The sequence below is a fragment of the Hemicordylus capensis genome, chromosome 5 (genome assembly GCF_027244095.1).
Source record: "Hemicordylus capensis ecotype Gifberg chromosome 5, rHemCap1.1.pri, whole genome shotgun sequence".
Lineage (NCBI taxonomy): Eukaryota > Metazoa > Chordata > Lepidosauria > Squamata > Cordylidae > Hemicordylus > Hemicordylus capensis.
The window spans coordinates 180,470,136-180,497,236 of record NC_069661.1 but is presented as its reverse complement, the minus strand read 5'-3'; the positions used below and the strand labels follow the sequence as shown (position 1 = coordinate 180,497,236).

The 27,101-nt window shown below is 43.6% G+C and overlaps 1 protein-coding gene across 5 annotated transcripts in view; it reads right to left on the bottom strand.

The window, feature by feature from the left end:
- The window catches only part of TMEM117 (transmembrane protein 117), a 355,803-nt gene that overhangs the window by 195,525 nt on the left and 133,177 nt on the right, over positions 1-27,101 (bottom strand). For all 5 annotated transcript variants that reach the window (XM_053254798.1, XM_053254797.1, XM_053254800.1 and 2 more), the window contains one exon: positions 846-945. In XM_053254798.1, coding sequence (XP_053110773.1) covers positions 846-945 — 100 coding nt within the window. The remainder of the gene's footprint in view (positions 1-845; positions 946-27,101) is intronic.

Genomic DNA, 27,101 nt, shown 5'->3' with positions numbered 1-27,101 from the left:
AATTGATTTAAACATATGATTGAGCAGTTAATTAAAAGTGCACACATTTGTACATGTCAAAATATAACAATTCTAAAGAAAAAAGGAATTTCATAAAACTAAAGCTTTTAAAACAAAAAAGGTAGGTTTGCTGTAAAATATATCTGAGCATGCCACTTAAGAGTATCTTTCTGAAAGCTAGATTTATGATGCTTTCCCACAGTTTAGTGAGATTACAGGCATACAATAGATATAATGTTGAATTGGAAACAAAAAATATAATACAAAAGAAACATAAAAGCGACAGTATCAGACTGCCTGTTGAATGATCCAGTCCTATCATTCTTGGCTACTAGTCAGTGGGACTGGGAATAATGGGAGTTGTAGGCCAACAGCTAGAGTGCTGTAGTTTGACTCCTCGTTCCCAGCCCTGAGACTCCAAAAACCAAGCAAGAAAACAAGCTCTTCCAAAGGGAAGTGGAACTGCGAATAAAGGGGCGGAAATCATATTTCTCTTTCACCTATCTTTGCCACCCAGATATAAAAATTCTGTCACTGAAAGTATTCACTGCCCTCAACAAGCTTCTTATTATTCAGTTTCCCCACCAGTATGGATGGAACAAGCTTCTGCATTCCTAGCCAGCCCAACTTATTGACATCAAGGGAACAATTCAGCACCTAAGTCATGCTAACGATATCAGCATTGGATTTCCAGTGCACAATCACATCCAGCTTTCATCCATCATGCCACAGTTACCTTGGGGCTTATTTGCTACGAATGGTGCTTGAAAGGTCTTCAGGCTATTTTGGATTTCCATTACACTTTTCTTGTTTAACTTTCAGTTTGGTTTTACAGAGCCTCTTACCATCCAAGCTGTGACAAAGTCTCCCATCCAGGTCCCCACTGCTGCTACCTTCATAAAACTTTCATTCCTGATGCCCATGAAGTCTGTTATAATGTATGCCCTGTAAATGCAAGCACATATACCGTAAATTACACATGTTCAATAACTGCAGAATTGTAGAGGATTTGTTTTTGCTGCTGCAAGAACAAGGGGGAAAGCTGTGAAAAAACAGCCTTGCTTTTGTCGTACTATCTTGACACAGCACTAACAACCTTTATAATAATTTATAACCTTTATTATAGACTCCAATTATAAAATAATTAAATTGTATTTAATTGTATACAATAATAATTGTATTTAATAGGGGGTGGCCCTATCCACCCCCAGCACAGTACTTCCAGTGACTGTTGCTGGTGTCTATCTTATGTTTCTCTTTAGAATGTGAGCCCTTTGGGGACAGGATTCCATCTTATTTTTTTGTTATTTCTATGTTTAAAACACCCTGAGCCATTTTAGGAAGGGCGGTATAGAAATTGAAATAATAATAATAATAATAATAATAATAATAATAATAATAATAATAATTTATTTTAGCACTCTATGACCTCTGAAAACATGTCCCTGAGAGTTGCGTGACCCTCAGCATGTCAGCCCTTATTTTGTTCTTGCATCTCTTAGGACTGATATCAAAGAGCACAAGTGTTATGCCCCCGCTCCCATGTAATAAACTCCCTATACCTGAGAAGTGAACATGTCAGAAATTTTAGCATACTAACTTTCTACAAAAGTGCAGGATTTTTTAATGTTTACATATCACTTTAATTCAGAAGTGATAACTGAATTAGCCCTTGGGGTCTGTGTACACAGATATACCTCCTTCACCCTGGGATAGTATGTCAACTGGTGTTAGTTACATTCCTATGCTTTCTTCCTCCATTGAGTTCAAGTGTTACAAGGTCCTTCACCTCCCCTGTCCACAACAACCTTGGGTTAGGCTAGGAGTTCTGGTCCAGGGTCACTGGATGAGCTTTATAGCTAAGAAGGGATTTGAACCCAGTTCTCTCCACTCCAACACTCCAACCACTACACCTCACTAGTTCTCAACAACAGCGATAATTTCTCCTGTTTCTCGATTCCTCTGCTCTAGGATCCCTTCCTTCTTTTGTGATCTGAGTCTAAAATAAGGTTCATTTGCTAAAAGATGCTCAGTGTGCTCAGCCACCGGCCAAAACACAACTGCGGTGGTTGTACTATGGAGGAAAGCGCTTTAAGTTACTCACACATATTCTGCCTGTAGAATCCAAGGGAAAGAGTTGTGGTATGCAAGGACAAGGCAGTGGAGTAGAATCAGAAATATTAATAGTTTAAAGAAACAGATATTATGTACAGAGAGGCAAGTGCAGACTGCTTTTCCATGCTCTTGCTGCTGATTGTTATCCCCACCTCTACCCCAGGACCGGAATACACGTAACTAGTGCCCCAATCAAAAGCTGGCCTGGAACAAGGAATGGATTGACCAAACACAACACACTCGCAATCAGGTAATACTGTACGTATTTGCATGTTTTCTCTGAACATTATAATCATGTATTGAAATTAGCAGTGTTTTTGACATAATCTTGTATATATTTCAGGAATTTAGAGCCAAATTATGAAGCTATTATATACTCATGCTGAATCTGCACTCCCTCTTTTAACCGTTTATTTCAATTTTGCTTTCATTAAGAATGCAAGAATCTACATATATAAAACAAGAAGGGCGTATATAGCAAATCCCGTGGTACGTGGCACATTTCACGAGACTTGTGAGAGAGAGTTGTCCAGAGGAGAGAGAAGGCATGGAGTAGGGCTGGGTGGCAGACAGAGGGGCAGCTGCTGCCGAGGAGGGAGGGCCGAGGAAGAGGGGAGGCAGCGGCGCTGCAGCAGCAGCAAAGAAAGAAGAAACACTGAACAACAGTCAGCCCGCCGAATCTCCTCACAAGGAGAATGCCCAAGCCAGGGTGGAAGAGCACACTGAGGGTCATTCATGAAGGCCAGAAAGGTAGAGACTGGCTGGGTGACTGGGGGGGAGATTGGCTGAGTGATGGCAGGGGAAACTGGCTGGAGCTGGATTGTCAGGGAAGGGGTAAGAGAGATGGAGAACTATGGCACAGATGTTCTATGCAGGGCCAGCTAGTAGAGAGTCAACAAAGGGGTGGGGGGGGGGGATGCTAATATATATAACATTCCTGAAAACAATGTTACCAAGGTAAGGAAGTATCTATCCCAGTCCTCTACTAAATCCCAGATATTATCAGGAAAATAGTGCAAAAAGGTGACTACGATGACCACCACCACCAAAAAAGAAAGAAAAATATCACCAGAATAGGAGGAGGTGCCACTTAACATTTCACAAGTAACAAACCGAGCTCTTGATCAGTCCAACAGAGAAAAGTGACACATTGATCACATTTTGTGTATTCTATAAAAAGTACCTTATGGTGAGAGTATGTAAACAAACTGTGATATGAAAGGGTACAGCGGTTAGGGTGAAGGGAAGATGCAGCAATGTTTCCTGAACTGTCACCTTATTTACCGACCACTCATTCCTCCGCTGAACAAATATCTAATAATTCAAGGCTGTGTCTCTGAAGATATTTTGAAGCTATCTGAGCACATAAAGTGGGCATGTATTGTGTCTACTGTACCTATGAAGATGCATATGGGATTAACAAATAATTTCTGTCCTTAAAATACAGGGAACTACGGAAATACAGAGTCCAAAGCCATTTCCCAGTCACTGTTATGGTGCATTTTAAAAGGGGAAAAGTTACAAATGAAAGACACATCATCATGCAACATGTGCACATTCTGTATTTTAATCTAGTTCTTTATGAAGCAACCACCAGCCTGCCTCACAAGTCAGGTATGATAATCAAATCACAATCTAGGCACACCCATGTAAAGCTAATACAGAATCAATGGTATACATGAACATTCCTTTAGGGCAAAATTTTAAAATAAAGATTCCTGTTTTAATTAGCTGCTCTTACAAGTTATGCTAATACAAATCCCTTTGTTTTTGTAATTTACTGTAACCCAATATGTGACTGAATTGTTCTCCATGCCAGCATATTTATATATTTTTTATTTTTTTATTTGTCAAATTTGTAGAGCACCCCAAACTTCCGTCTCTGAGTGGTTTTCAACAACGGGGCTATTCTGACGATCAGCAAAAATCGGGCTAGCCTCCGCTAGCCCAATTTTTGCTGATCGTCAGAACCACCGGACTCGCAGCCGAGCCCAGTGGTTCTGGAGCAGCTAACCCGCTCTGGAACCTCTGGAAAAAGCAGATTTGCGGAGCGAGCGTTCCGCAAACCTGCTTTTTACAATCATGAGTAGCCGCAGTGTGCCTTTGCGCTGTGCCTACTCATGAGTAGACCCCCAGCTGGGAGGCGAAAAGCCGCCTCCTGGCTTGGGGGTCTCCCCAGTATGCCCTGCGCACTCGCGCAGGGCATACTGGGGCTTGCGGGGGCCGCATGGCCCCCGAGCTCCCCAGCCCCTGCCAGCTCCCTTTCGGAGTTGGCAATCGTGTGGGTGGCTGATCCAGCCGCCCAGGGCTCCCTCTCCGCTCGTGAGTGGGGAGAGCGGGCTTAGCTCTATTGTAGACCACTATTGTAGCTGTTGAACCCATTTCATTAATAGCATATTTTGGATAGCCAAGGAAGAAAGTTCTGCCTGCTGCAAAGCTTTCATTTTGATCATTGCTGAATAAAACAGCAGATTAATACTGCAGGGGCAGCCAAATGCAGGTTGCCAAATAAACTTCAAACACTACTTTGGATAATATGGTAACGTGTAGATACGTGTGAAAAATTAACAGCATCTCTATTTTAGGCTACTAACTTTTTCACACCAGCTGTTTTTGAACCAAAAATAAGGCACCCTGACTAATGTATCTTCCTTTTCTAGAAACATAAAGTTCATAGATGTTACTCTTTATTTAAATATCCTCCCTGCTTTGGAAGCTTAGACTTCATTTATAAGCCCTCTCTGCAATAATGGAAGCTATCAGCAGGCTTATTTATTATTTTCTACTAGAAGTATTCTGAAATTAACTACAGACACACAACTACAGAAAAGTATTCTGAAATTAACTACAGAAAAGTATTCTGAAATTAACTACAGACACACTTTTCAGTGTTACATTTATAGATCTACTAGTAATTTTAAGCCCGTTAAAATAACGGGCGCTAGTACCTGTTGTTGTTGTTCCCTTTATTCCTTTCCTCTCTCGTTCGCCCTCCTTTCCTTTTATTTTGTTTTCCTGTCTTTCCTTTGTCTTCCTTTTCTCTCTCTCTTCCTCTGTTTCCTTGTCTTCCTTTCTTCTCTCCCCCTCTCCCTCTCTTCCTTTCTTTCTTCCACCTCTTCTAACTCCCATCTTTCTGTTTTCTTGGTCTTTTCCTCTTTTCTTTCTTTAATGGGCTTGTTCTTTGGGGCTGGCTGCTCCTCCCTCCCTCCCTTTTTTTTTTTTTTTTGGTCCTTCTCCCTCATTTTTTTCTCCTTTTTCTTCTTCTTCCTTCCTTCCTTCCTTCTCTCTTTCCTACTTTCCCTCCCTCCCTCCTTGTTTCTATTGTCCTTTTCCTTCCCTCCTCTCTCTTTTCTCTCCTTCCTTCTTTTTATCTTTCTATTGTCCTATCTCCCTCCCTCACTCCTTCCCCTATCTCTCTCTCTCTCTCTCTCTTTCTCTATCTTTTTTTCTCTGCCACTGGCTCCGCTGCCCTCCCGCCCACCCTCCGTCCCAAGTTCCAAGTCCTTCGTCCGGGCCAAATTGGCCCACGCCGCCGCCACCGCTGCCTGCCTGCCCGCCCTCCCAACTGCCGAGCCCTCCTTACCCCGGCCATGTCCGTCGGGTTAAAAACTCCTTAATTGCCGAGAGAGAGAGGAGCTCACAAGCAGAGCTCCTCTCTTTGCAAAGACTCTGCCCGTACTGGCGGTTTGGGCGTAAAGGACTCCCTTTACGCCCAAACCGCCATTACGGGCAGAGCCGTTGCAAAGAGAGGAGCTCTGCTTGCGAGCTCCTCTCTCTCTCGGCAATTAAGGCGTTTTTAACTCGACGGACATGGCCGGGGTAAGGAGGGCTCAGCAGTTGGGAGGGAGGGAGGGAGGGAGGGAGGGAGGGAGGGAGGGAGGGCAGCCAACGGCAGTGCTTGGGGTGAAATGGCCGCCCGTGGGTTCCGTGCAAGGAGGACAGGGGATTGGCCCGAAATGGCCATGGGTGGGGCCGGGACAGTGATGGGAGGCGGGCAGGCAGGCAGACAGTGATGAGGACTGGGGATAGGCGCGAAATGGTCGCCAGTGGGGCCGGAACGGTGGTGGAGGGCGGGCGGGCGATGGCAGGAGGTCGAGTGTTTGGTGGCTTTGGGACACTGTTGTTGGGGGTCCGGACTCCCCTGGGCTGTTCTGGGCCTGCGCTTTGCGCAGGCCCAGAACAGCCCAGAGAGACAGGGACGCAGATCCCCAACGTTCCAAGGCCACGGCCACTCACTTAGCCTTTTATTATATAGGATTAGGACTAAGCTGAATTTTTCCAGGTTCCATATATAGATAGATAAATAGATAGTGTGTGTACACCTCACACCTGAAAACATCCTTAAACATCCATCTTTCTTTATAGCTATTCATAGTCACTACTGCTTCAGCAGCCCCCACCCACACACACACACCATTTTCTTCTTCCTCAAGTGAATATAGCAGCAATCAGGGATCATTTACTAATTATGATGTCTTGAAAAAAGGTAACCAATCAGATTTTACTAGCTGTGATGATACTAAGAGCAAATGAAGCCTCTTCAAAGCCTAAATAAGGAAAATGGGCAATCCTAGCCAATCAGGGATAACAACATGACTTTTCACTGTCTTTTGCAAGCATACCTCAAAGCTAAATATATTCCACCATGCTACCAACAGCTCCATTTAGTTACAGTCATCCTTTGCCAACCATGGTTTTACCAACTGTGGTTTTGAATATATGTGAATGGGAAACTGTGACAGGTCTTGCCAACTGAAAACCAAGTATTCATGGTTGGTGAGGTTCTCTAGTGATGGTGTTTCAGTGATTTTGGGGGGTTCAGAGGTTTGATTTGCTCGTCCCTTGCCGATGCCTTTGAGTGGATTTTGGGAGGTTCAAAAAATGTCCAGAGGTTCGATGCTCATTTTTCTTGGTGACTCTTGGTGATTTTATAGGATTTTTTGTGATTTTTTAAAGCAATTTTTTTGGTATTTTTTCATTTATTTTAAGGTCTTTTTGTAGTTGCGGTTCCCCTATCCCCGTTTCCCATAGACCTCAATGCCTCGCCAACGGCGAGGTTTTGTCAGAACGAAACCCTAGCAGTTGGCGACGGAGGACTGTATTTGATATGCTTCTTTAAACATTGTGACACCACCATGACTGACTTGGTAGAGAGGACTAAAAGTGTATTCAAACAGTCATTAGACCATACTTGAAAAAACCTACTTTGGAGCCCTCAGAGTTAAGAAACTATAAGCCTGTCTCTAATCTCCCATGGTTGGGCAAAGTGATTGTAAGTAAATTTTTATTACAGTCCTTAGACCAGCTTAACATTTAAAATATGGAAGTGGCCTGTCAGCTCCACACAGTCCTGGAACATAGGAACATAGGAAACTGCCATATACTGAGTCAGACCATTGGTCTATCTAGCTCAGTATTGTCTTCACAGACTGGCAGCGGCTTCTCCAAGGTTGCAGGCAGGAATCTCTCTCAGCCCTATCTTGGAGAAGCCAGGGAGGGAACTTGAAACCTTCTGCTCTTCCCAGAGCGGCTTCATCCCCTGAGGAGAATATCTTGCAGTGCTCACACATCAAGTCTCCCATTCATATGCAACCAGGACAGATCCTGCTTAGCTATGGGGACAAGTCATGCTTGCTACCAGAAGACCAGCTCTCCTCTCCTTTGATAAAACTGATGATCTAGACCCATTTCAGGAGGGCTATGGGGTGGAAACCTCCTTGGTCAGCCTGATGGATGATCAGAAGGAGTATGACTCAAAAGATCCTTTTGGACCTCTCAGAGGTTTTTGATGCCATCGACCATGGTATCCTTCTGGGTTACCTTGGGGAGGTGGGATTAGGTGGCACTGTTCCATAGTGGTTCCGTTCCTACCTCTATGGTAGATTTCAGATGGTGTCACTTGGAGACTGTTGCTCTGCAAAGTGAGAGTTACTGTATGGAGTTCCACAAGCCTTCATTATTGAGCCCTTTCTTACAAGCAGTGAGAAAGGACAAGAGGGTTAGCGGGGAGGAGAGCTTACCTCCCCGCACACGAGTGATGGTGTCCTCTTCAATGGGTGAATTGCTCACCAAAACAACTACAGGCTGCTGCCAGTAGCTCGAGGTGCTGGGATGCATCGCCCCACCTCCCAGAGCTCAAATAATGCACCATGCGAGTGCGCGGTGCATTATGGGAATCCCCTCTCCTCTCTCCAAGATCTTCTCAGTCTGCCAGCCATGGGTGCAAGCAGCCATGGCTGGCAGACGGTCATGGAAACGGGGTTAGGAGAGTGCTAGCTCTCCTAGCTCATTTTGGAGGATGGCTGCCTAGGTGGATTTGCCGTGCACACGCACAGGCAATACTGGGCTGGGCTTCCTTAGCCCGATTTTGCCTGTGCATGTTAATAGCTTCACAGCCTCCAATGCTCCTTAACATTTAAACTGAACCACTGGGAGAGATCATCAAGAAATTTGGTGCAGATTGTTTTCAATATCCTGATGACACCCAAAACTATTTCTTCCTAAAAATTTCATTAGGAAATGGCATAACTTCACTAAATGATTTCCTGGAGGTTGTAATGGGTTGGATGTGGGATAACAAACTGAAGTTGAATCCAAGTAAGACGGAGGTACTGATTGTGGGAGTTCAAGTCCTGAGATATGGTTTAGATATGCCTGTTCCCAATGTGGTTATACTTCCCCTGAAAGATCATGTATGTAGCTTCGGAGTGCTCCTGGATCCAAAACTTTATCTGATTTCTCAGGTTGAGGCAGTGGCCAGGAGTGCTTTTTTATCAGCTATTCCCATTTCTGGAGGTAAAGGACCTTAAAACGGTAGTACATATGCTGGTGACCTCCAGGCTTGACTACTTTAACACACTCTACATGGGACTGCCTTTGTACATAGTTCAGAAACTGGTACAGAATGCAGTAGTCAAGTTGCTCTGTGACAAAAGACACAGAGGGTCTGAAAGGACCATATAACACCAATTCTGAAAGAATTGAACTATCTGCCAAAATGCTTCTGAGCAAAATACAAAGTCCTGGTATTTACCTATAAAGCCCTTAACAGCTGGACTGAGGACTGATGCACAAAAGCCCACCGAAATCACTGCTAACACCTGGGCTTCCAGATGCAATGCATGAGGACTGCAACAGCATTAGTGTATAGACCACTTCACAAAGGCACCAGTTCTCACAAACGGCACTTCCACACAAACCAGCACATAGTTAGTTACAAAAACATAGCCTACACCCAGTTTCCTACTTTCCCAAGACACTTACAAGGGGGTTAAAGCATACCTAAACCCGCTCATAGCTGAACCAAGATATGAATCAGAATCTTCCCCCATACAAATTCAGCAAGCTATCTATTGCCCCATTCCGACACACAATTGGCCTAATCTAATCTGAAGTTTGTTTTGCTTACAATAAACCTTAGGTAAAACATGATTTAAACATGTGTAGTGATTGCAAGACAACATAAGACACACACATTTTGTGAGTTGAATAGCATTATATGAAGTTATTTCAAATAGTGCTAGAACTATATAGATATCATGTGTTTGGAAGACAACAAAATATCACATCTGGCCAAAAATTAACTTGGTCAACATGGTGCATCAAAATTATTATCTGTGCAGCAGGATTTTCTTATAGGATTGCCCTTAAGTACACAGCAGCTGAAGTAATTTACAGGAGAAAATGCCAGTAGCACAGGACCCATAATTCCATGGATTAGTTGCCTCCAAATCCATGTAGGCAGCTTGGAAAAAATCTTCTAGACAGGGTGGGATTTTAAAATATATAAACAAAAACAAAAAAATAGAAATACAAAACAGACATCATTTCTCTGTTTGATGTAAAACAAAAAACCTAGTGAGTTATGGTCCAAGTATAGTTTTCCTTTGGTTACATAGGCTTAGAATTGTGTTTACCATCCCATTAAATCCCCAAGGTGTTAATTAGGCAGATACATTTCTCCATCTAAGTACACAAAACAACACAGTAACAACCCTGTGAACCAGTTCAGAAAGAAAAATTTCAAAGAGTACCTAAGGATTATAAATCCCAGTCTCTAGAGGCAGTGGAAGCAAACTGCTGTTTAGTTTTTGCTTAGATCTTTAACTTAACATGCTGAGCAAAAAAAAAAAGTTTACTTTTTGCTTTCCTGGAAGACAGGTCCACCATTAAACACGAAAGAACTAAACAAGGTGTTATGGGAAAGCAACATCACTCATTAGAAATTGAATTAATAATAATAATAATAATAATAATAATAATAATAATAATAATAATAATAATTCCTTCCCCAGTGAGGCACTACCTTGGCGTGGTTGTGGGGCTTGCGTGCTCTGAGGAAGGTGAGAGCTATGCCAGAGGTCCAACCATACTGGATAGGTCTCACCAGAGGAGCCAGACAAAGAGTGCCTCTCCCATCAACAATACGGTGAGACGTAACTTTAATAAATCTATACCGTATCGGTCGTCGCCCGGGTCAACAAGGACCACGCCAGGTGCTGGAGTCCCTGGACATCTGGTGGCAAGTAGGAAACAGGACTCAGGATCTTCAGTTGAGCAACCAGGGCTGGAGACTGCAAAGTTACTGGAAGAAACGTCGCTTAACCGAAAAAAATATACGAAAAATGCCAACAAGGAAATAATGATCTGCTATTACACGTCTAGTCCAACTAGAAGAGGTTATTTAAAAAGAATGTACCAAATTTGGAAAGAGAAGCATCTAGATACAGAAATAACAGAACAAAGGCTAGCAGACCAGAGAAGATTTATAATAAGAAATAAAGTATTCACAGGAATTGAGCTGGAAGAACTGCAAAGAGCAACACAGGCTCAAGATATGGAAGAATTACTACCAACTGAAGCAGTTGCTAAGGCGCAGGTGGAGGAGGTGCTGGAAATAGAGGATACCACCGTTGCTGAACTGTTTCAAAATCAAAACCAGGCAACCTCCCCTTTGCTTTCACCTCAAAAATCCAAATGCCGTTTAACAGAAAAGCAACAAGAACTAAAGCAAAAAATAACTGAGCACATGAACCAAGCAACCACCAGGGTTCGACTTCCAGCTCTAAAAACAGTTGCCAAAAAACAACTCGCTCAGGCATTAAAAGATGTCAATGCTGCACTTGCAGAAATAACAACCAAGAATTTGCAAGAAACAAACCAACTAATGTACAGTGCAGCAACGATAACAACACAAGAGCTCGGATATAAGATCAGTGGGCCTGTAAAAAAAGAAAGCAGTACATCACCTAAACGGAAGATTAGATTAGAAAATAAAATCTCCAGACTTAGATCAGATGCTAGTATATTGAAAGATATGAAAGACAAGAAGCTGAAGAATGAAAATACCAAACAGTACCTGATCCAAAAATACCACCAGGATTCAAGGAAAATTAGAGAAGTCTTGGAAATAATAAAGCAGCAAATAACAGCAGTGTCAAAGAAGATTAACAGATACGAAGCCAGAATTACACAACACAGGCAGAATCTCCAATTCCAGTCAAATCAGAGACGTTTCTACCAAAGCATAGAAGGAGAAACTGCAAGAAACCTAGAAACACCAAATAAAAAAGAAACAGTGCAATTCTGGGGAAAATTATGGGACAATCCAATAGATTATAATAAAAAAGCAGGCTGGATGAAAGAGGTTGAAAAATGTAACCAACAAATGCAAGATCTAATAATAACACCAGAATTAATATGTGAAAGAGCAAAGAAAATTAAAAATTGGACTGTGCCAGGTGACGATGAACTGCATGGCTTTTGGCTTAAACACCTAACAAGCCTTCATAAACAACTATCAAAACAGTTCAATCACATTTTGCAAGGTGGTGATGTTGAACAATGGCTAACAACTGGGAAAACTCATCTCATCATGAAAGACCCAGCAAAAGGTGCAGTTCCAAGTAATTATAGACCAATAACCTGTCTGCCAACCATGTTCAAATTATTAACTGGAATAATAGCAGATGAAGTGATGCAACACTTATTAACTAACAAACAGCTTCCAGTTGAACAGAAAGGAAATTGCCCGAACACCAGAGGCACAAAAGACCAGCTGCTGATTGACAAAATGATTTTAGAATATTGCAAGAGAAGAAAAACCAATCTAAGTGTTTGTTGCATTGATTGATTACAAGAAAGCCTTCGATTCATTGCCTCACACATGGATACTAAAATGTTTAGAAACAACTGGTGTCAGAAAAACATTCAGATATTTATTTTAAAAAGCAATGAGCATGTGGAGTACACAGTTAACAATCAATGGCGAGACACTTGGACAGGTTAGCATTAGAAGAGGTATTTTCCAAGGGGACTCACTATCCCCTCTGTTGTTTGTAATCGCCATGACCCCACCTTCACAAATACTAAACAAAACAGGCCTCGGATAACAAACATCTAAAACATCAAGTCAAATCAACCATCTGCTGTACATGGACGATCTGAAGTTGTATGGAAAGTCCCAGTCAGAAATCAAATCACTGCTAAACACTGTCCGTATATTCAGTAGCGATATAGCAATGGAGTTTGGACTAGACAAGTGTGCTGCATTAATAATGAAAAGAGGAAAAATAACAAAAACAGAAGGAATAAGAACTGCCCAATGGAAGCAACATCAAGAACCTGGAAGAGAAAGAACCTTACAAATACTTGGGCATTCTCCAGGCTGATAACATCGCACACACTGAAGTTAAAAGAAAAATGGGAAGTGAATACATCAGGAGAATTAGAAAAATCCTCAAGTCCAAACTCAATGGCGGGAACACCATACAAGCCATAAACACCTGGGCTATACCTGTTATCAGATACACTGCAGGAATAATAGATTGCACCCAGGCAGAGCTAGAGACGCTAGATCGTAAGAGCAGGAAAATCATGACCATCAATCATGCTCTGCACCCCCGCAGTGATGTCGATAGGCTATACCTCCCTTGCAGCTCAGGTGGAAGAGGAATGCTGCAAGTCCATCAAACAGTAGAGGAGGAGAAAAGAGGCCTTGAAGAATATATCAAGGACAGTGAAGAAGATGCACTTAAAATGGTCAATAATGTGAAACTATTCAACACCAACAAACAAACTAGGCCTACAAGAAAGAAGAAGTCAAGAACCAAGCAGAAAAATGGAAAAAGAAGCCACTGCATGGTCAATATTTGCACAATATAAGTGGAAAATCAGACATCACCAAGACCTGGCAATGGCTTAAGAATGGCAACTTGAAGAAAGAAACAGAGGGTTTAATACTGGCTGCACAAGAACAAGCACTAAGAACAAATGCAATAAGAGCAAAAGTCGAAAAATCAACCACAAACAGCAAGTGCCGCCTTTGTAAAGAAGCAGATGAAACCGTGGACCACCTAATCAGCTGTTGTCAAAAGATCACACAGACTGACTACAAACAAAGGCATGACAAAGTAGCAGGGATGATACACTGGAACATCTGCAAAAAATACAAGCTACCTATAGCCAAACATTGGTGGGACCATCAAATTGAAAAAGTTGAAGAAAATGAAGATGTAAAAATATTATGGGACTTCCGACTACAAACAGACAAACATCTGCCACACAATACACCAGGTATAACTGTAGTCGAGAAGAAAGAAAAACAAGTTAAAATAATCGACATAGCAATACCAGGGGATAGCAGAATAGAAGAAAAAGAAATAGAAAAAAATCACCAAATACAAGATCTACAAATTGAAATTGAAAGACTGTGGCAGGAAAAGACCAAAATAATCCCAGTGGTAACTGGCGCCCTGGGTGCAGTTCCAAAAGACCTTGAAGAGCACCTCAACACCATAGGGGCCACAGAAATCACCATCAGCCAATTACAAAAAGCAGCTTTACTGGGAACAGCCTATATTCTGCGATGATATCTATAACAATTGACAATAAAATTCAGCCATCCCAGGTCCTTGGGAAGGACCCGATGTCTGGATAAAACAAACAAGAAATAATTCCTAAAATGCTGCATCTACTCTATTTGCCAGGAACAAGAACAGCTGATGAATCATCCCATAACTGCCCTGATGCATTTCCAGTACAACCTTTTATCTTCTTGGTCAAAAATCTCAATATTTCAGGTAATGAGGGAGACAAAGGATTTCTATTTGCACAAGGCAGTTTCACACAACTGCCAGAAGTAAGAATGAGCCACCACTAATTCCCAGTGAGGAGGCACTCCAGGTGTGAGTGGTTACTACTGCCCATTTCCATGTCATCTGAATCCACCAGTGTTGGGTTCACAAGCAGCACTTCATTCCAGGAATCCATCAGTTCTAACCAAGACATGAAGTTGGTTACAGATGTTGGCTTCCTGGAAGGAAGTGCTGCTTGGGAACCTGACACTGAAGGGTTTTGGACATGGAAATGGGCAGATGTAGCTGATCACACCAGGCGTGCTCATTTGGCAGGAACTAGTGGTTCCCACCAATGCACTTCCTGGCAGTCATGTTGTAGCAAACAGTGAATGGCAGATTTAAGCCCAGCCTTTGTCTCAAAGCCAGCCCACGTGGGGGGATGAAAAATGCTGATTCATTCCCTCCATGTTTGCTCAACTGAACTCACCAAAACCATGGTAAAGACTTCAGGCCCTTTCCCTGCCTGGCTCCAACTGACGAGAACAAAGACACCCTTCTCTTGCTGCCGCCTGGCCCTCTAGGTATGGTCACCATGTGCTGAGTGGCTGATGACCTAGAGAAAGACAGGACAGGGTTCCTTTCTGGTTCACTCTGTAGGGTAAGGGAGGGGCTGACTGCTACACATGCAAACTCACCCCATGTTACTTTAACCTAAGAGTATACGTGGGACTCAGTGAGCCCCATCTCATGATCGGCGGTTCACACATGCAGCAAAGACAGGGCTTAGCTAACAAAGCCCAGTCTTTGCTGCAGGTGTGAACAGCCTCAGTGAATAGGGATACACAAGAGTTTAGGGTTATGTGTTCAGGTCATACTCTTGCCCATGTTTTCATCCATCAAAAAGACCCCTATGAATGTATATTTGTAACTTGGAACTATTAAGTTCAATGAAATCTCCACCTGTCTTATATGACTACAGCAATCGTTTACTTTAGCAAGACTACTGCTGAATGTTCTGCACTTCTCAAACAGTGAAAGGTTCCAGGGGCAGTGCTACCTAGTTTTTTATTTCCTTTGAACTGGAGACTGATGTTTTTTTAATAGCCGATTCACAAATATATAAGTACTGCATAGGTACTTATGTACATAGGTACATTGAGTTGGAAGCCTACTCTGGAAAGAGCAGGAGCAGCTTCAGAGGATGAGCAAGCTTTTCAAATCAACAACATCAAGCCTTTCCCCCCTTTAAACTAACTAACATGAGGAGGGGGATTTTGAGGGGCTGGTTCCTCTTTAAGGGCCTAGTCTGTGTGTGTGTTATATGCCAGGGCTAGCAAATTCTGGTGTTTTAGTTTGTCCCTGCCTGGAGGGGTGCAGTCAGCTAGGTCTGGGGAGGCCCCCCATTCCTTTGACTCACATCCTGTGTCTCAGTTGGAAGCCTATTCTCTACATAAGAGGTGAAGGCCTGAGAGCATAGTGAACAGAGCACAGCGGACAGGGATTGCTTGCTTCCTTGCTTACTCATCATGGCAGCAGTAATGGTGTACTTGCACTCACCTAGTAATGGTAGGAGCATAGTCAGCAAATCATGTACCTGCCTGCTTACTCTATCCCTCTCAAGCTGGCCACTGGGAAAGCTGGTGACAGGTGTGATATATTCCTGTCTGCAGCTGCCAATAGCACATTAGATTAACAGGAATAGCAAACAGGATGCTGGAGTTTTGCAGGAGTTTAGTGGGAGGAATGCGAGGGAGCCTGGAACAAGCCCCTGTGATCACATGGAGCCCGGTGGAGAAGAGAAGAGAAGTACAAATCCCTCCCTCATATTCCTGAAAAGGTTGTTTGGACAGTTAAATAGCTGACCATTACAGCTGACACCTATCCTTCAAATAAACTATCTCTAAATACTATAAACAGCAAAAAACAAACACAAACAAACAAAAAACACCGCTGTGAAGCTAGAAAGCCAGCAGGGGGGAGGGCACTTCCCATTGTATTCCACAGAATGCCACATGTATGACTATTTGCCCCATGGGCAGAAGTCATGGGTGTGTGCTCGGTGCAAGGAGTTCCTGGCTCTTAGGAAACAAGTTCGTTCTCTCGAGACCAAGGTGGCAGATCTGGAGAAGCTCAGAGAGACAGAGAGGGATGTGGCCGAGACCTTCAGGGATGTGGTAGTGGCATCCCACTCCAGGGCTGATAGCTCCACTGCTGTCAGGGAGAATGAAGGTTTCAGGCAAGGAGGACATCAGTCTGAGGAAGAGGGAAATGCTCCTTTAGAAGGCACCCCGGTGGAAGATGAGCCCATATCCTCTCACAGAGGGGATAATCCTCCAGGGGTGGGGGCCTCCTTGTAGTGGGCAATTAGATCATTAGAGGTATAGAGAGATGGGTTTGTGACCCATGTGTTGACCACATGGTGACTTGCCTGCCTGGTGCAAAGGCTGTGGACATCACGCACCATCTACATAGGCTGTTAGGCAATGCTGGGGAGGAGACAGCTGTCGTGGTGCATGTTGGCACCAACAATGTGGGGAAATGTAGTCGGGAGGTTCTGGAAGCCAAATTTAGGCTGATAGGTAGTGTATTGAAAGGTAGCATTCTCAGAAATGCTACCTGTTCCACGTGCAGGTACAGTGAGACAGGCAGAGCTGAGGGGTTTCAATGCGTGGGTGAGATGTTGGTGCCAGAAGGAGGGGTTTAGATTTGTTAGGCACTGGGACACATTTTGGGGCAAGCAAGGCCTGTACAAAAGGGATGGGATGCACTTGAACCAAGATAGAACCAGACTGCTGGCGCTTATCAAAAAAGTTGCAGAGCAGCTTTTAAAATGACGCCTGGGGAACAGCCGATGGGAGCTGCGCAGTATCCCGTTCGGCAAATGCCATCCCTTAAAGTGCGAGGGTGCAGAGGATACAGATAAAATAAAAGGGGACAGAGCAGAATCACATAAAGAGCAGACAGAAGGCTGTGCCAGCTGGTCAATGAGTCAGAAGAAAGATTGCAGACACCAGGGAAGAGATTCAGCGAATAGGTGCTTCTATGCCAATGCCAGAAGCCTCTGAGCCAAGATGAGTGAGCTGAGTGCTTGGTTGGTAACACAGAAATAGATATAGTGGGCATAACAGAAACATGGTGGAACAGTGAGTACCAGTGGGACACTGTTATCCCTGGATACAAACTCTATAGAAACGACAGGGAGGGGTGCCTTGGAGGTGGAGTAGCACTGTATGTTAAAGAAGGGATAGAATCTAACAAGCTAGAAAACCTAGGTGGACCGGAGTACTCCACAGAAACCCTTTGGGTGACAATACAAGGCCTGAATGGAAATGTGCTACTGGGCACATAATATCTCCCTCCGGATCAAAATGCTGACAGTGACTGGGAGTTGTAGGAGGAAATCAGGGAGGTGCCAAGGAGAGGCAGGGCAGTAATAATGGGTGACTTCAATTATCCACACATAGACTGGGTAAATTCACAGTCAGGTAGTGACAAAGAGGTCAAATTTCTAGATATGTTGAATGACTGTGCCCTAGAACAGCTGGTCTTGGAACCAACCAGAGAGAAGGCGACCTTGGACTTAATCCAGAGTGGCACCCAGGACCTGGTGCGTGATGTCAGTGTCATCAACCCTTTAGGGAACAATGACCATAGTGCCATCAAATTCAGCATACATGTGGGAGAGAATCACCAAAGAAGTCTAACACCAACACTTTGAAATTTCAGAAGAGGAAACTTCTCCAAAATGAGGAGTATGGTGAAAAGAAAGCTGAAAGGGAAAATCAGGAGAGTCACTTCATTCTAGAATGCATGGAGTTTACTCAAAACCACAATACTAGAAGCCCAGTTAGATTGTATATCCAAAAGGAAGAAAGGTACCACTAAGTCCAGGAGGGTGACAACATGGCTAACAGGTAACGTCAAGGAAGCCATAAAAGGGAAGAAGACTTCCTTCTGAAATTGGAAGGCCTGCCCACATGAGAAGAACAAAAAGGAACATAAACTCTTGCAAAAGAAATGCAAGGTGACAATAAGGGAGGCAAAAAGAGAGTTTGAGGAACATTTAGCCAAAAGTATCAAGGGGGATAACAAAAACTTCAGGAAATGATGCAGGAAACCTGCCAGGGAGGCGGTTGGACCTTTGGATAAAGAGGGAATGAAAGGGATTATTAAAGAGGATATGGAGGTTGCAGATAAACTAAATGAGTTCTTTGCATCGGTCTTCATGACAGAGGATACTGAGCATATACCTGTTCCTGAAACAGGCTTTTCAGGGATGGGGGCTAAAGAACTGAGTCAGATAGCAGTGACAAGAGATGATGTTCTAAACTGTCTGGAAAAATGAAAAACTATCAAATCGCAAGGGCCGGACAGCATCCATCCAAGAGTCCTCAAAGAACTCAAATGTGAAAATGCCAACTTTCTTGCTAAAATATATAACTTATCACTGCAATCAGGCTCAGTACCAGAGGACTGGAAAGTAGCAAATGTAACACCAGTTTTCAAAAAGGGATCCAGGGGTGATCCAGAAAATTACAGGCCGGTTAGCTTAACGCCCGTTCCAGGCAAATTGCCTGGAACTTGCATTCTCAAGGAAAAAATTGTAAAGCACATAGAACAACAGGCACTGCTGGGAGAGAACCAGCATGGCTTCTGCAAAGGTAAATCTTGCCTCACAAACCATATGGAGTTCTTTGAGAGTGTCAACAAGTGTGTGGATAAGGGTGATCCTGTTGACATAGTATATCTGGACTTCCAAAAAGCTTTCGACAAAGTTCCTCATCAAAGACTCCTGAGAAAACTTAGCAGTCATGGGATAAGGGGAGAAGTACATATGTGGATTGCAAACTGTGTGAAGGACAGGAAACAGAGGGTAGGTATCAATGGAGAGCTTTCACAATGGTGGGAAGTAAGAAATGGGGTCCCGCAGGGATATGTACTGGGACTGGTGGTTTTTAATTTATTCATCAATGATCTAGAAGTAGGAATAAGCAGCAAGGGGCCAAATTTGCAGATGATACCAAACTCTTTTGGGTAGTAAAATCCAAAACAGATTTTGAGGAGCTTCAAAAGGATCTCTCCAAACTAGGGGAGTGGGCGACAATATGGCAAATGCAGTTCAATGTTGGCAAGTGTAAAGTGATGCACACCAGGACGAAAAACCCCAACTTCAAGTATACGTTGATGGGATCTGAGCTTTCGGTGACCGACCAGGAGAGGGATCTTGGGGTCATGGTGGACAGCTCGTTGAAAGTGTCAGCTCAATGTGTGGCAGCTATAAAAACAGCCAATTCCATGCTAGGGATCATTAGGAACGGGATTGAAAATAAAACTGCTAATATTATAATGCCCTTATACAAAACTATGGTGCAGCCACACTTGGAGTACTGAATACAATTCTGGTCACCACATCTTAAAAAGGACATTGTAGAACTGGAAAGGTGCAGAAGAGGGCAACCAAGATGATCAGGGGCCTAGAGCACCCTTTTTATGAGGCAAGGCTACAATACCTGGGGTGGTTTAGTTTAGAAAGAAGGCGACTGCGGGGAGACATGATAGAGGTCTATAAAATCATGCATGCAGTGGAGAAAGTGAATAGAGAGAAATTCTTCTCCCACTCACATAACACTAGAACCAGGGGTCATCCCATGAAATTGATTGCCGGGAAATTTAGGACCAGCAAATTGAAGTATTTTTTCCCACACAACGCATAATCAACTTGTGGAATTCTCTGCCACCCTAGATGGGCCTTGGGCCTGATCCAGCAGGGCTGTTCTTATGTACTATGTACATAAGCAGTATGTGCATGCCTGCTAGGTAGAAGATCCATTACCTCACATCAGATCCCTAGAAAGAAAGACACCCTCACACCCAAATGTGCTTTCAGTTAACTCTCAGCTCTCTGTGTGTATGTTTCAGTATGTTTTGATTCTTTCCCCACCCCCTTTTATGGGTGCACGCGCACACACACACAGCCCTTAGCTGGGAACAAATGTGGAATCTGTCACCTTCTCCAACTCTGATGGCTTTCCCTATTCCAAGCTTTCCAGAAAGATCTCTACCCAGAGGCCACTATCTCCGAACAAGTGTTTCCCGTAAAGAAACATCTAGTAGTCATTAGGAAACATTAACATTATTTTGTCAGATCCCAATAAGGCATAGCTTAAAGGCAGAACCATTTTACAGGCCTGTTCGCACAAATCAGCCAGCAAACCGATTACAGTTTTCTGTTGCTGTTAGGTACTTTTCACACTGTGGAAATGGAGAATTGCCGCACAGCAAGGAAGATAAGAGATGAGTCCATACCTACTTTCATACACCTCTTTCACCTTCTCCTGTCAGTAGGCAAAGACAGAGGACTATACCCTTGCTCTGAGTAAAGAGAAGCTCAGGGTATTATGGCTAAGTTCTCCCGCAAGGCAGGAAAGACAGCAGGGGAGATTTGTTCCTGTACTAACTTTCCAGGTAAGTGCAGTTCCTGATCACTGTAACGGTTCATAAAGTATTTCACACATCAAGGCAGGAAGGGATAAGAAAGCTGTGGCAAAGAAGGGACTGGCTGTTGGTTTAAGTATGGCAAAGTATGACAAGGGCTTTAGGCAAAGCAGTCCCACTGCTGTCACATAACCCTTGCCCACAGAAGAAGATCATTTAACTCCTCTTGTCAGGGCCAAGACAGATGCCCCCAAATCATCTGTAAAAAATTTTTCCTGGATAGCAGACAAAAGCAGTGCACTACCTTCTCTTGCTGACAGGGACAAGAAGTTAGACATATGCCCCGAGTTGGATAGTAGTCATTAGATATATGCCAGGGCATAGGGAAAATATAGTTAGGATTGCCAAGTCTGGCTGAAGCTATTCCTGGAAACCACACAGCCCCCATTATTTTTTCAAAGAAGTTTCACAACGTCAAGCCATGAAAATATCCAGATTTGCTCAACAGTCACCTGGAGATTGTTGCCAATCCTGGTGGCCTAGCAACCCTGGGTAAAGCCAGGTGGGCATATTCCTAACAGTGCTTGTTTTGTGCTAGTGTGCTAGTCACAGTGCAATGATACCAGAGCTGCCTTGAACCAAAGACAGTGAGAGTGGTAGTAGGGATTTATCAGACCAATAGCTCCTCCTCTTGTTGTGAGGGGCTATTGCAATGGAATATGTGCCCTCCACCTATCTATCCACACATACTTTATGCTAGAAAGAAGTGGAATCCTCATCACATCCTTGACAGCCACCTGTCCCCAGCTGTAAGGCAGCTCAAATAGAAGTATGTCCATCTAAGATGGGTGAGGGAGCTACGGCAGCAGTGATGGAGTGGGTGATTAACTCATGGGATCTACTATTTGCTGAGGAAAGGTCGAGTGGTAGCAAGTATGACTTGTCCCCTTAGCTAAGCAGGGTCTGCCCTGGTTGCATATGAAAGGGAGACTAGATGTGTGAGCACTGTAAGATATTCCCTTCAGGGGGTGGAGCTGCTCTGGGAAGAGCAGACGGTTCCAAGTTCCCTCCCTGGCTTCTCCAAGACAGGGCTGAAAGAGACTCCTGCCTGCAACCTTGGAGAAGCGGCTGCCGGTCTGTGAAGACAATACTGAGCTAGATAGACCAATGGTCTGACTCAGTATATGGCAGCGTCCTATGTTCCTATCATGGAAAAGGCAGCCTGGGTGCCTTGCACTACTCCTGGCTATCAAGAAAAGCTTTTTAAAATATGATTGTGGTACATTTGCAAAGTGCTAGGTGACCCATAGATCATGTCTAATTTGGACATGACATCAAGTCATTTGAACAGTTGAAACTACCCTGACCCATTTCTCATGTATTCACATGCCTTTGCCCACCCCAGGCTGCCGTTGTTCCCTTCAGAGTTATAATTAACTCTGCCAAACACCTGAAAAAGTTGAAAAGCTTTAAAACAGGTCTTTGTCAGGCCAGCTCATTAATTAAGTGCATTGTGATTTCACACTTTATCAGAAGATAACTAGATTGTGTGAGAGTATGTGTGATCAAGAGAAAAGCCATGAGCAAGAGCAGTGTTGGCCATCAGCACATAGTAGAGTAACTGGTACTGAATGGCAATATAGTGCTAATAGCTAGCTGCTCAGTTATGTCAGCACAGAAAAGTTCATTAAGAACATTTAAGCAATACACCACATTCAACTTATGAGCACACTGAATACTCATTACACATTCAGACTCGGGGCTTAATGCATAAACTGCCTCCATTAAAAGTTCTCGTGTTGGAGGTGGCAATCAGCCTCACTATGCAGGCCATTACCGGATGCGGCAATTATCAAGAGATGAACATTGTAGTGAGACAACCAGCCTATTGTCAATAACTACAGATAACTGTTTATATCAGACATATATCACCACTGGCAGGGATGTTTAAGAGTAGATCTTCATGTTCCCAATACAGACATTTTAGCACCAACCCTTTAGCGCTAATGACAGTGAAGGAAGTACAAGCTTCTTCATCTTTGGATGTGCACTATCCTTTCTTAGTCCACACACCCCTTGTCTGGAGCAGATGGAGGAAGACACTCAGATCCATCATAAAGCCCTGTGCAGATGTGCCCTAATCTTCCACTGATACCAGCCGTTGTGTATATCAAACAACAGTTACCGGGGGAGGGAGGTTATCAAGAAAGCCCCAGGATATGTAATAAAATAGAAGGCAGGCAGATTTAATTATATTAATTAGAAATATAATTAGGGTTAAACTATGCAATTAGATTAATTAAGCATGGGGGTTAGCCACTTTTTACTGAGTAACAGCCAATTAGATATACACTGAGTCAAACAACTATTTGATTCCATGAGCTCAGACAACAAACTGAAAGCTGAAAAGAGAAAGAACAAGGAGAATGATAAAACGGAATAGCACAGTAGCAGTCTACTGAGCACTTTTGCATCCTAACGTTGCAAAGAGCTCCCTAATAAGAACATAAGAACAGCCCTGCTGGATCAGGCCCAAGGCCTATCTAGTCGAGCATCCGGTTTCACACAGTTGCCCATCTGATGCCTCCAGGAAGCCCACAGGCAAGAGCTGAAGACATGCCCTCTCTCTTGTTGTTGCTCCCCTACAATGGGTATTTGGAAGCATCTTGCCTCTGAGGCTGCAGGTCTCAGACTAGTAACCATTAATATACTTGTCTTCTAATCATCATCATCATCATCATCACTGGCCATCTGGCACTCTAGAATCAGATATATTCTGCCTTGGGCTGGATTGTTTTAAGAAAGGCAAGACAAATTCATAAAATAAAGAAATACACTCTGCTGGTCTTTACTCTAAGACAACAGTGAGAAACTCTTGTGAAATTTAGAGTCACTCAGGAAGCAAAGGGATAATGCAGACATTCTCAGATGTGTTATCAAAAGGCTGGGGTTGCCACTGGGTGCAAAAACCTGATATTTCAGGAGTTCTGTATGTGGAGTCACAATTACACAACTGGCTTAAGCCATGATAGCACAGCTGAAAATTAGCAGAGGCTTATTCTATGATGATAAACTCTTGATAACATGGGTTTAGAGCATCATATGAATAGACACTAAGAGCTAGTTCACCCAAACAGGAAATGAGGTGTTAAACCTGTTCCTGGACTGTACTACTATTTTAAAAATTACAATTTAGAGCATACAACAAACATTACTTTTAAACAAATCAACATCTAATTTTCTTTTATTTTTAAAAAATGAAGTCTTGCCACCTCTGGGGGAAAAGAGTACATTTATTGTCTTTCTTTTGTATGGACAATACTTACTATTTTTCACATCACTGTGTTGTCCCATAACTTAATAATATCCATTCAACTGATAGGATTTTTCTTCTTCTTTCTACTATTTAAGGGTACAACATACTGGCTGCCACGACTATAAAGGACTGTACAACTTCTGACTGCCAAGAATCACATGGCTGAATAACTATCCATGGTAAATAAAAAATCCCTCCACATTTGAAACACCACCACCACCTTAACATTTTAGGAAGACAGATAGGCTAATTATTTTCACTGCTTCTAGTTTTCTATGTACAAATAATTTTTATATGAAGGAACATTCTGCCATGCAATCGCCTAACAGCAGTCTGAAGTGGTACAGTCCAGGGAACGGAAGTGGGAGGACTATTTACAAGGTGGTGAGAATTCCCTTCTAAACTCCCTTCTTACATTAATGGAACAAGAGCAGCAGATTGTACAACAGATGGAACAGAACCTGCCACTAAGTGATGTACAAATAAATATATTGTTACATTTCCATCTTTTACTGTATTTGATTTTAAAAGCCATTCCATACCAATTGGGGCGGATGCCACTTAGTCTGGAACAGCATAACCATGAATACTAAGCTCCCACGGTCATTAACATCATTTGTGATGAGAGGGCAACATCAACCTTATTTTCTCAATTTCTTTTCCTTTTCTTCTTAAAAAGAAAAACAGTGGCTGCCTTCGGACATAACGCAAAACCGGAGGTGAGCGAGGCAAGGGTAGCTTTCATGATTGTCCGAATGCGTGAGATGGCAGTGTCATCACAAAAGCGACCAGAGGTTTCACTCCCCAAACCGTGAACTGAACCTTTGGTTTGTATTGAGTTTCGCTGCTTGTACCTCAGGTTTGGAGGCACCATTGTGTCATTTGAATTCTGACGATGCTGGAACATGGGTTTTGTGCTGTGGCTGGTGCCAAAACCATAGGGAGGATGGCTCTGGCCAGCCTAGAAATACATCACCTCTATGCCTGCCACACTTCTCACTGGTTGCCTCTCTAAGAACTTCCTTCCCCTGAGGCTGTCTCCACATAGGCTGTCTCCAATGGCCTCCAGTCATTGCCCAGCAACAGGGATACTGCATAGCCACATCTCAAGCTTCAAAGCATGCAAAAAGGGAAAGCTGCATTGGGAAATGCCAACTTTCCACTGTGTCTCATGTTTACCCCTTTGGCAATGTGCAGAGAAAGGGGATGGAATGACAAGAAAGGCAATTTGTGGAGAAGTCTCCACAAATCAAGTGGTGAACAAATACTTCCACAAGCACATGGAGTCCCGGTGGCACCATAAACAGGGCAACCTGGTTGTTTCCCAACAAAGATAGCACATATTAGGGGAGTGATGTCTGTGGTCTGGATTGAAGGGCAGCCCCTGGGATTCTTGAGTGGCTCTGCTCTAGTTTTTGTAAAAATGAGTAGGGGAAGGGGGAGCAGCCACTTCCCCTTGGGTGCAAGCACGCACTCTATGCCATTACTCATGAGAAGAACCATCTTGAGGTATACAAGAATGGTATTAAAGGGCTGAATAATTAATCATGAGTGATGATGCCACTTCTCCCAAGGACCGTTCTCTCATGAGAGTGACAAACCATAAAGACATGCATGCAGGCCGGTGGGCTGCCACCACCCAGTCCTGTTATTAGATCCACATAAGCCCCAGGGAAGGGTACCACACCAAAAGCTTTCCAGGTTGCAGTGATTGGCAGACATTGGGAGTGCACATGCTCACTCTGCCAGTCTGGTCATCCCTTGGCACAAGTTCATGTTGATTTTTGCCCAGCACAGCCACCCGGCTTGCCAGGGATCACTTAAAATAGAGGCTCCCCTCACCTTCGATTCCCCACAGTGGCTGATCTGCGTATGCCACAACACCAGTCCTAGCCTGGGAATTTTAAATTTGTACTAGCACCCATCACCAATCTTGCAAGACCAAACCCACAGGGAAACAACCTGACACATGGAGCAGCCCAGACTCCTTGGGAGTCTGTATGGGTTGAGTGTGGAGGGGAAGGCAAGGAGTATGGGTTTTATTCTTTAAACAGATCTCCCGGGGTGGGGCCACATCAGCAGGGCCCTCTATAGTTGGAAGCCCTAGCTCATGGGGGTGCAGTCCTACAGAGTCCCAAAGCTTGTGAAGCCTCTGGTCCTCCCCAGTGAACTGGACATTTTATGAGAGGGCTAATCCCTGGCTGGCAAGCTGACACGGGGGCAGGAGTGTGTTGGGGGTACCTGGACTGCTTTGCCCAGGTCTGGCATCACAAGAACATCTTTTGTCACAGTGGACAAGAGTCCAGGATCCTTTGTCTGCCTCATATGCATATTCCCTCCTAGGAAGTCATCATGGCACCTTCCCAGAGTAACACAAAAATAGTTGCCCTCCCCACCCACCCCTTTCCAGTAATCGTGCTTGTGTGAGACTGCATGCAAGACTGCTCTTGTAAGGGTGGCAGTGCAAGTGTTTTGAAGAAAGGGCTTTAAGTACCATTTAAAGGGTTTAAATGCTCTTTCCCACTGGGCACACCTTCTTGAAGATCGTGACCCATGACTGCCTCCCCCGTCCCCAATATACCGACTTCTTGCCAGCAGTCTGGCAATGAGTACACTACCAAGGGTGCTGGGATGCAATGTCAGCGGACCAGGGAAAGGGAGGGGCTCTTCTGCCCTGAAACCAGAGTTTGCTTAGCCTGGGTTGAAAGACCTTCTATGGGACTATTCTTGGTTTCATGATTTAACCTCAGGTCCGTCAACCTGCAGTTTGGCATTATGTACAAGGTGGCCAAAGTTTCCATCCTCACAGTTGTGGCAACAATCACAAAGGACAAATGCTTCAAGTATATAGAAACTGTATGAAATGTAAAGCAGTGCAAAGTTAAAGATGCTTTCCATATTTGATCAGTGTACAGAATTCCATATTAAAAGGATACTCCAAATCTAAAATAAATCCGTATTTCTACTTAGCAGAGCTTGCAGAAATTTAACTAGTATTTCACAATATCTTTAAGAACATTTTCTTCCTTCCTAGTTCAAAGTAAATGACAAAACTTTTTGAGAAAGAGTTACCATTCTCAGTAAGATTCTGCTAGATCAGAGAAAGTAGAATGGTCTGTGACCCTGACCTCCTTGATTTACTGGTTTGTGCAGGCACT